The sequence below is a fragment of the Elaeis guineensis genome, chromosome 13 (genome assembly GCF_000442705.2).
Source record: "Elaeis guineensis isolate ETL-2024a chromosome 13, EG11, whole genome shotgun sequence".
Taxonomy (NCBI): Eukaryota; Viridiplantae; Streptophyta; class Magnoliopsida; order Arecales; family Arecaceae; genus Elaeis; species Elaeis guineensis.
In genome coordinates this window covers 2406676-2416359 of record NC_026005.2, presented here as the reverse complement: position 1 = coordinate 2416359, position 9684 = coordinate 2406676, and the positions used below count along the sequence as shown (strand labels likewise).

Genomic DNA, 9684 nt, shown 5'->3' with positions numbered 1-9684 from the left:
CAGTTATCACGAGGATAAGCTTCAAATCTGTCCTGAACGAAGTTTAATTTTGAATCCCACACTTGCCCCAGATTCTATTGGATATTGTTAAATGGGTCTTATTAAAATTTGAGACACATCAGATATCCGAAAAATCCTTTCGACTGCCATCCCTACTCCACTATATTCTCTTGGTCTTATAACGATTGCAATAGAGAGAGAAAGTAAATGCACATCTAGAGTGATAGTGTGATCAAATCTTGATATCTGATAATAGTCCACTTGAACAACAATCAATGCCTCGACCACATGCATTGGTATTCCATAACTCTAGGACCACTTTTTTTAAGGTGCGGCTTATGCTGACGTGATCTTCTATTGATATACTCTTTTGGAGATTCTTACTGTAATATCCTGACCCGAATAGGCCCGAAATCAACCAGCCCTGATCCACTTGATTGGCCCAGTCACCATGCACGACTTTTAAAGCATCAGCAAAAAAAAATTAATAATAAAAAAAATTCCGATGAGAGTCTTCTTTCTCCCAAAATAGATGGAGGAGTCCAAATCCGAGAGGACTTGGAAGAGATGAAACGAGCAACAATCAAAATAACATACCAACAGCCATTATCTGAATCCTCACTGTTGACATCAATATATCCAAAAAGTTGCCATTCTGTGTAATATCAATCATTATATGTAACTCAGCTCGTCTACATTTCATCAAAGAATCTGGTTATACATGGAGAAAGAATCTCAGATAAAGATATCATGTGGCCTGAACTATACAAGAAGCAAATGTCGTGGTTCCTTTACATTTTGAACAAAATAGACCTGGATTCTGAAGGAGCAAAACCTTAATGATTACATTTATCCATGAAATATATAAATTACATTACAAGCATGACAATGAATCTAAAAACATCTATACAATCATTGATGCTTCACAGAGGCAAAGAAATATCCTCAACACTGTAGCATATAGCAACCATTTCAATTTGCTCGCAGTCATACGATCTGGGGAGGATAATTGATTTAATCACTCTTTCCTGCAAATAAGGGAGGACCAGTTCATGCACACAGATATACAAGCACAATAGATGTGAATTTGATAAAGTTTCAAAGCATACTCTGAAACTCCACGAATTCTCTGGAAATTACCATGGAAGGGACACCAACATCCATGAGAAACATAAAGTCAAAATGTATAACAAGCATAAATATGAGATATCAGTACAATCAGAAGAAAGGAAATACAATAGCATGTCACAGTGCTAGGACTGATTTAAGCATCTTGACTAGCTCAAAATATTTATGACAATTCTAAACTTCCCTAGAAAACCCAACTTTAAGTTGGACTATATCATATCAATTTTTCCCCTGCTCTCCCTCTCTCTAGTCTCCTTTAAGACTGGAACACCTTAACCCAAATAAGTTGTACACATTGCTTCAAGATATTAAATTTAAATGCCAATTCAATATTGACTTCTATGGGCCTAGATGTCTTGAGTCATAATTTGTTGCACCAATAAGGATGTATGGTACACTTCCAGTCAGTCCCTAAGCTCACCATTTCCATTGTTCAAAAGTTCATCAAGAGAGTTTATTTTATATTTGTTCATGTAGGTTCAGAAGATTACGAAACAGAAGCTGAGTATGTTGAATTACTTGCATTGCAGGATAAATACATTTAATTATTAATACTATCTTAATTAGAGCCTGAACAAGCTAATGGTAGCATGACTAGAGTGAGTATGATATCTCGATTTACTTCTAAGAAGAAGAAGAAGAAGAAGAAGAAACACCTAACAGTAGTTGCATTTTAGCCCAAGAATGGTTTAAGAAATGGCACTGCTAAATTCCTGCCTTCTTAAATTTGCTTTATATTACATCCACTAAACATATAAATTTGAAATCCTTGAACTTACCATAAAAGAAAATACCAGAAAGGGATAGATGTCCAAACTCCTGGATTGACTTTTACAATATAACTTCAGAAATATAAGACTTAGAAGACTGATCCATAGGTACAAATTACAGGAGAACAAAAGTTACCTGATCTACAAAAATTTTCAACAAAAACAGTGAATGACAAAGCATATTTCAGCAATACTACCACAGAGGGAGAATTATGACAATAATAAACCAGATTTTTGATACTACAACTACAGAAAGATTAGTACATCAGTATAATCAATAAAGCTTACAAGGTAAGGAAAGAAACATTTGTCCTATATTTTGTCGAAACCATGAGAAATATGCACTCAGAAGACAGAAGAAAATTGCAAAGCAGTGCCATCATCTCCTTTTATAGTGCAGAAAACCCATCTCATTCACAGCCTTTTAACTGCCTGCAAAAATGTCTTTGAAATACAGACCATGGTGGTCGATGGTGATGCGAAGGGGTTCATTATGGTACAAAATGATCATTTACCCATGATTATGTTAAAAAAAAAAAAAAAAGGAAGAAGAACAAAGAATTATCTGCCCATTCATCTCCTTTGAGCTGATGACTAAATAGACCTTTTAATGCAGCACTACCAAAAATAGACTGCATTTAAACTATGATCTTAAGTGATAAGAGGTCCTGACCACTCGATGATAAGCATGGAAGGCCATTTAGTCCCTTATCATGCAATGATAAGCTCGCAGAGTCAGTCTCAGCTCTCAAAGCATGGAAAACTGATCTTAAATGATAAGAGGTCCTGACCACTCAGTGATGAGCATGGAAGGCCATTTAGTCCCTTATCATGCAATGATAAGCTCACAGAGTCAGTCTCAGCCCTCAATGCAAAGGCGCATTGTCTCTTGTTCTCTCTCTCTGAGTCAGTAAATCAGATTTTATTTTGTAATTTCATATATTTTCTTTTAAGTAATTCTCCAATGTTGGTATAAGAGTCCAATTTCGAATAAGACTGGTATTAGATGTGTAATTTAGATAAAGAATGGATTAGAAATGTTCTAAGTCATAATTATTTAATTTTGGGAAATTTTGAGTGTCTCTCGATATGGGCATTCTAGGAATCTAGAATTATAATTCAGGAAATATTGTGGGTATTCATGTTCATTGGAAGTTAATTACTAAATTATGAGAAGCCTATGTTACTTGCTAAAGAAGCCATTAAAAGGTCCTAGAAAAAGAACCTAAGGGCAGCCGATAGATAAAGGTAAATTGTCATTTAATTGGTAGTAGTTTGATTGAGGATTTTAAAAAACAAAACAAATCTTTCTCTCACATTATAACTTGCAAATATTAAGAACTTGTGGTCTTATACACAAATAATTCCAAATGATGCATGCAGAAATCCCAAATATTAGATGCTAACCATTTTATCCATTTCTTGAAGCCTCATCATGGAAGACTTTAAAATATATAGGAAACCGCCTTGAAATTCACAAAGGGCAGGTGTGGTGAAGAATCTTAAACATAGATGGAACTAACGAAAACTGGAATTGTGGTTTTCTACGAAGTACTTTTAAATAGAAATGCAGAAAACTATTAAAAGGAAACTGAGAGGGGCATGCCACACTTTTTGGATAAGAATAGAAACTACCAGCTTATCTTAAACAAGGCATTGATTAAAAAAAGGGGGGGAAGAGAGAGAGAGAGTAATGCAAAAGTAACATAAACATGTAAATTTTCACTCCAACTATTGTTTTCTAGCTATTGTTTGTCAATCACATTGATCATGTACCTCAACATGAATAGATTTAAAACTTGAGTGGGACTCCCCTGCATTCGGAAGAAGACTCGGAGAGATTGCTAAAGGTTTAGAAACTCATTTCAGATATCTCATAGCATATAGATGACTGGAGAGGACTCTAGCATTTAGGGAAAATAACAGTCGATCTTTGAAGTCAGCAAAAAATCTTACAAATAAAATTAAGATATGAAATCTGAGTATTGGTTTTGGAGGAAAAGAATAGAAACAGAAAAGTGGATGAAGAAAACCTAGTAAGGAGAGAAGAAGATGACCTTGGGACTTTGTTTAGAAAATCTCATGCTAAGTCCCTTGAATTTGCTCCAAATTTCCACATCCATTTACATTATATTTGTAATGTTACCAAATATGTCTTCAAACAAAATTAAACACAATTAGGACTTGCATAACTTTCACACATACTAGGACTTGACAAGATAATGTCATATTACTGCATCCATCTCTCCTGGTAATGTATTCAAAATCATTTGAGTCATCTCTGCATAATTAGGATTGATTACTTTCATGTGGACCAGCTAGCTAGCTAGCCAACAATTTTCTTAATGCAGCCCTACATTACGCTAGAGGCTTAGAATCGCAAAGTAGGGATCATACCAAACCCCTTTGCCTTCCTCCTCTTCTTCACCAGAAGCATCTCCAATCATCTGGGTTTCTAGCCCCACCAACCATGGCCTCGACATCCTCATTAACATTGCCCTTATAATGTCACACAACTGCCACCCTCACAAGGCCCCCCACCCTACTCCAATCGACACCCTCCCACAGCACCACCCATGGTATCACCACAAACATCATGTACAACGGTGACTCAGCACCCACCTCATCTCTACCATGGAGGGACTAGTACACCTAATGATGTGGTGTTGCTAGACTACTAAGAGCTAAGGTCCCGTGAAGATTGCATCTTCTGGGAGCTTTCCACTTATATCTATACCTTCCCTATGCAGAGATTGATGTCTCTCTTCAAAAAGAGGAAGCAAACGTAGGCAACAAAACAAGAAGTTGGGTAATATTTCGATGAAAATTTCCCTGTTTGTAATTATAATAATTGCAAAATCTCTAAGTTCTCTTCTTTATATTGAGCCAATTTTTGGTATGATTGTAACAAAATCTCAAGGCAACCAAGCAGACAATTGAGTTGAAAAAGTTAGTTTACACCTTAAGAAATTTTTATTTTATGAGTTTACTTGTTTACAATTATACAACAATGAGTTATTCCTATGAATTGTTCCAAAACTTTGTTTCTTTTGGAAAGAACTGAACTGTTGTATGAATTGGACAATGATCGAGGCACGGTCAAGGAGAGGGGAACCGGAAAAGAACCAGCAAGAAGGAGAGGAGCACTTATAGGTGGCAACTGGATCGATGAACAGGCAGGTCATGCCACCTCCACCACTTACAGAGATCCTTTGGCACTACCTATATTATTTACCCTGCCCTCTTAGGGCCTGTTTGGTTATAGAATAAATGGGAGTATATCCCTCTGAATATCCTTGACAATGCAGAAAAGGCAACATAATATGGGCTTATACTATGTGGAGGTATAAGTGGCCACATGGTATAATTTTATTACACTATTTTGGTGGAATATACTTATACCCTAGAATAGGCTTGTCCTTATCTGCTCCAATTAACTTTTTGCCCTCATCCATTCTATAAACACATAAAATGTGGGAGGACACTTCCTCTTTAGGATAAAATCCGCAACATCTCAACACTCAATACACACTAAATGCAACTTATTATCTGCACTCATCCCTCCAACCAAACACCAAAATACCTCATTTTGCTAAACATGTCTATCCCTCTAGCAGCACAAAAGATATTCTTTCCAAAATCTACTCCTCATCTAAACACTATCTTAGTCTCTCCTCCAACCATTGCTATTGCATCTAGCCACTGCCCCCATAGCCGTTAATGGCAATGGTGACTACTCCCATCACAACCACTGCTAGTGTTGACAAATCCATTATTTGCTTCTAATATGGTGAGGTTCTCGAATCAATTGGAGGGAGGAAGAGAAGGAGGAAAAGAGATATTAACTTAAGGATTTAAAATAAAGTTTGTTTAAAAGGGCATAATGGTTAAGTTATAGAAAAGCAAACTCTACACTGGAAGCACAAAGCATTGGTAATATTGTTTTCTCTAAGTATTAAATTATCAACCAAGTTTATTAAGAATAAAATTGAATTCATATGAAAGTTATTTAAAAGACATATATATCCTATGAAAGTTATTTAGAAGACATACATGTCCGATTACTAGGCCCCAACTTTTAGGTTGTATTAAATTGCTTTCCAATTAGGTGCTTTTGATATGTTCAAAAGAGGCACCATATTAAGGTAACTCTATCTCTCACAAAAGGGCCCTAGGCGATGGGCTATGCAACTAGGGCTAAATCCAAATATCAATCAACCCCTCTCAATCCCTAACATGATACTTCTTAATTATATAGTAAAAGATCGAAATGGACCTAGAGTTGCTGCAAATGGCCCTTGAATGTTATGACTACACCAGATCCCAAAGTAATGCAATTTTGGTGAGTCAAAAACTTTTCCAACCCAACTAAACCTGAAAGTAGGATCTTCAAATGATGGTTGTACTTATAGCACGGCTAAAGACACCACTAGAAAAATAACCCTTAAAATTGATATAAAATTAGAAGAAAATAAGAAACATATCAGTTATCCCTATGGACAAAAATCCAAGATCTCTAAGACCAAAATGCAACTAGCAATTTAAATTCACAAAGAAAAAGCAACTACACCTAATTTTGACATAAACTACAGCAAAATTGGATCACATGATTTCTGAACATGACTTCTAAGTTTGATGTGTTGTTCCTGAATGTCATAAATTCTCTCTAGCAGTTATCAATGTATTTCTTTCTTGCTTCCAATAGTTTATAGTCCTACTTCTTTTAGAGAGCCACACTAATGTTTGCCTTCTAAGTGTTTTATGGAGCAGTTAACAGGACAAATTATCTGTCTACTACAAAATGAAAATCCAGACTTATACTGGTGAAACTCTACAGGCACCCATGTGCATTTCACGTGGCATACAATAGTAGCATAACTAGAAGCCTTTTCACATCAACTTGAGGCCAGGTGGAACACCTGTTGGTATTCATGCATTCCAACAATTAATACTTCACTAGAAAGGTATTATCAAGTTGTTTCTGGCAGCACTTTCCTGAAGACTCTTCTGATCACCCTTCTCCTTACAGTTTAATGGTGGAATTGTTTTGCTTCCTTAGATACTGCTAAAGTATACAACCATATCTATCTCCCCCTCGCACTAGTCCATTTCAAAGTGGCTTCATTTATTCCCCTCCTCCCAATTCTTCTTTTCAATCTCAAATAATACTGTTTACATGCTGGCTTTAAGCTTGCATTCATAATGGGAAGAAGCAAGATTGGGTTTATGATCTGCAGTAAGAAAGAAGCCAGACAAGGGCTAACAATCATATAAGTCATCTCTAGCATTCTCCCTGCATAATTCTGCTGTAAAAAGGAATTTGCATTTCAGGCCAATAAACATTCATCACGAAGGGGTACTTGGTTGGGGGGAGTGGGGGTGTGGAATTGTAATGAAAATGGGTGACTCCCATTCCAACCATTTGGTTGGGAAGAGTCCTACTTCGATTCCAATTCCGGAATGGAATGAGAATGGTCCAATGTACATAGAATTCAATCCCTACTCTTCTCTATGGATTCAAATTTTTATTCCAATTCCAATTTTGGTCACGAACCAAGCGCTTCGGGGGATTTGGCCATTCCGATTCCGATTCTGATTCCGGTCGTGAACCAAGCACCCCCCAAATGATCTATTATTTAGTAAACCTTGACAACTGACTCGCAAAAGTCACTGAGCTACACATGAACTTTAAAATCCAGCAAGGCAATAATTAATGAGAACACTATGGCGGTTTCCCAAAGTCCAATAGGAAGAGCAGAGTACTAAATGAAGTCCAATTGGAGAGCATATGTGTCAGTTCCGCTAGGCACATTAAAATACAAAAAGGCAAAAAAAAAAAAAAAAGTTTGTTGCTTTCAAAACTTTCTTGGATAAGCAGAATTGAATCTACAAAGACCATTCACCAAATATGGAGTTCTTGAAGTCATTCGCAGAAAATGGTAGATCATAAAGAGACAAGCTGCAAATAAACAGTAAATATGAGAAAAGATCATCAAACGTTAACACTAGTCTTTCAGCCCAATTTAGTTCACCAACACCCACAACTTTTCTTGTCAGAATTGACAATCCCATCAAGAATCCTACTTTCAGTCACATCCAGCACCAATTCTCATCTACCGATCATTCTGATTGACAAAATAATAGAGCCCTAAAAGAAACAATCATAATTAATAAATAGAGAGAAGATTCCTGATCAAGATTTATAAAGAAGTGATATTTCCGATTTAAAACGTATGGGATTCGAAATATGATGAAATAAGAACGGAGGATAGAAAGAAACCTCTGGAGATGCTGCTGCTGCTTCTGGAGCTGAGAGGAGGCGATGGAGAGGAGAGACCGGAGTTTCGCGAGGGCGGAGGACTTGTCCGGAGGGCAGCTGGCCAGGGCCAGACGGAGGGACTGGATGGCGGCGTCCGGCCTCCCGGCCGCGAGGGCGGCGCACGCCGCCTTGTAAGCCTCGTCGGCCAGACGCGCGTCATAGATGGGGGCGGCGGTGGCTCGGACCTTCTCCTTCTCCGGCTCATCCTCCGCCGCCGGCGGGTTAGAGGGAGAGCAGGAGGAGAGGAGGGCGGTGGCGTGGACGTACTCGGAGGCGGCGATGGCAGCGTCGATCTCGGCCATAAGGGCTTCAGGGGTGGGAGGGAAGGCCCGCACGCCGTCGAACACGCTCCATCCGCACGTGCCGCGGACCCTCCCGCCGCCGCCTCCAAACGAGCCCGTCATCGTGTTCAACAAGCAGGTAGGCCGCGCTCCGCGGCGGTTTTTATATCAGCTATGGAGAAAAATATTGAACAATATTTAGTAAATAGATTCAACATAAGTTATTGTATTCTATGTAAGCGCGAACTTTTTCTTCTTTTTTTTTTTTCTTTTGACAATTTAACGATGATCATTTGTCCGCCATCAGAGGGAAGAAACGGCAACAACGGGATGTTGCTTGAAGCTCATTTATCCGGTACATTGTTTTTTTCCACAAAGGCGTCGAGATCGGACTTCTTTATACATTAATAAATATATTATTGGTAAGATTATTAAAATTATATTTTAATAATTTTTTAATATCTTTATATTAAAAAAATATCATAATATGAATGTGTTAACCTAAGTATACTACTCCATTATAGCCGTCATATGATGGTTTTGTAAGAGTCTTATCTTTGAAAAATTGTATGAATCTGCTTTTCAGGGATAGAGACGATAACTCCTTTAATAATTTGAGATAACGAAATTTTTTATTAGATAGATATATTTTTATTGATATTTTAGCTTAAGACTCTCAAGAAAAAAAAAAATATAGTTCTTTGCGATATCTATTAGTTTTTTGCCTTCAATTTTTTTTGTAGAGTTTTAGTTGCCATTTATCTTATTTCTTGTTTTAAAATTTAAATTGAACTAGTACATAACTCACGCAATGCATAGAATATTTTTTTATTTTAAAAAATAATATATATAAATATAAATATCATCAAAAATTTTAAATCATTATATTTTTATATTATATAAAAATATAATATTTTTTAAGTATATTTTCATTCCATCGAATAATTCGATGTGGGATCAATGAACCAATTGATCTAGCTCTTGGCTATCTTTACATAAGACTTGTGGAGGCCATCCCTCTTCTTCACTATTTAGAAAAAAAATTAAAAAGAGTCATCGCGTTCCTACATCGATGTATACGTGCATTAAATATATTTAATGATGGAACAGCGCACCGCATTCATTTTCTTCGCGCCTTCAGATGTCCCATTTGATACGAAGTGACATCTATGACGTCGTACCATGA

At 37.0% G+C, this 9684-nt stretch overlaps 1 protein-coding gene across 3 annotated transcripts; it reads right to left on the bottom strand.

The window, feature by feature from the left end:
• Window positions 1-672: 672 nt before the first annotated feature.
• On the bottom strand, window positions 673-8844 carry LOC105060866 (uncharacterized). Of its 3 annotated transcripts, XM_029260644.2 has the most exons (3): window positions 8179-8844; window positions 1110-1129; window positions 673-1028 (listed from the first exon to the last, which is right to left on the bottom strand). In XM_029260644.2, the coding sequence occupies exons 1-3, from the start codon at window positions 8619-8621 to the stop codon at window positions 1015-1017; spliced, it is 477 nt and encodes a 158-aa protein (XP_029116477.1). In that variant the 5' UTR covers window positions 8622-8844; the 3' UTR covers window positions 673-1014. The 3 variants fall into 3 exon arrangements, with proteins under 3 accessions (XP_029116477.1, XP_029116479.1, XP_029116478.1); XM_029260646.2 differs by lacking the exon at window positions 1110-1129 and having other exon boundaries at window positions 8179-8838; XM_029260645.2 differs by lacking the exons at window positions 673-1028; window positions 1110-1129 and adding an exon at window positions 2429-8046 and having other exon boundaries at window positions 8179-8843.
• Between the last annotated feature and the right edge of the window lie 840 nt (window positions 8845-9684).

Excerpts from the sequence above, each read along its gene's own strand:
- LOC105060866 (XM_029260644.2), bottom strand. The coding sequence starts at position 8,621 with ATGACGGGCTCGTTTGGAGGCGGCGGCGGGAGGGTCCGCGGCACGTGC. Across the intron at positions 1,130-8,178 it reads CAGCAGCAGCATCTCCAGAG|AGAATTCGTGGAGTTTCAGA; the intron begins GTTTCTTTCTAT and ends GGTAATTTCCAG.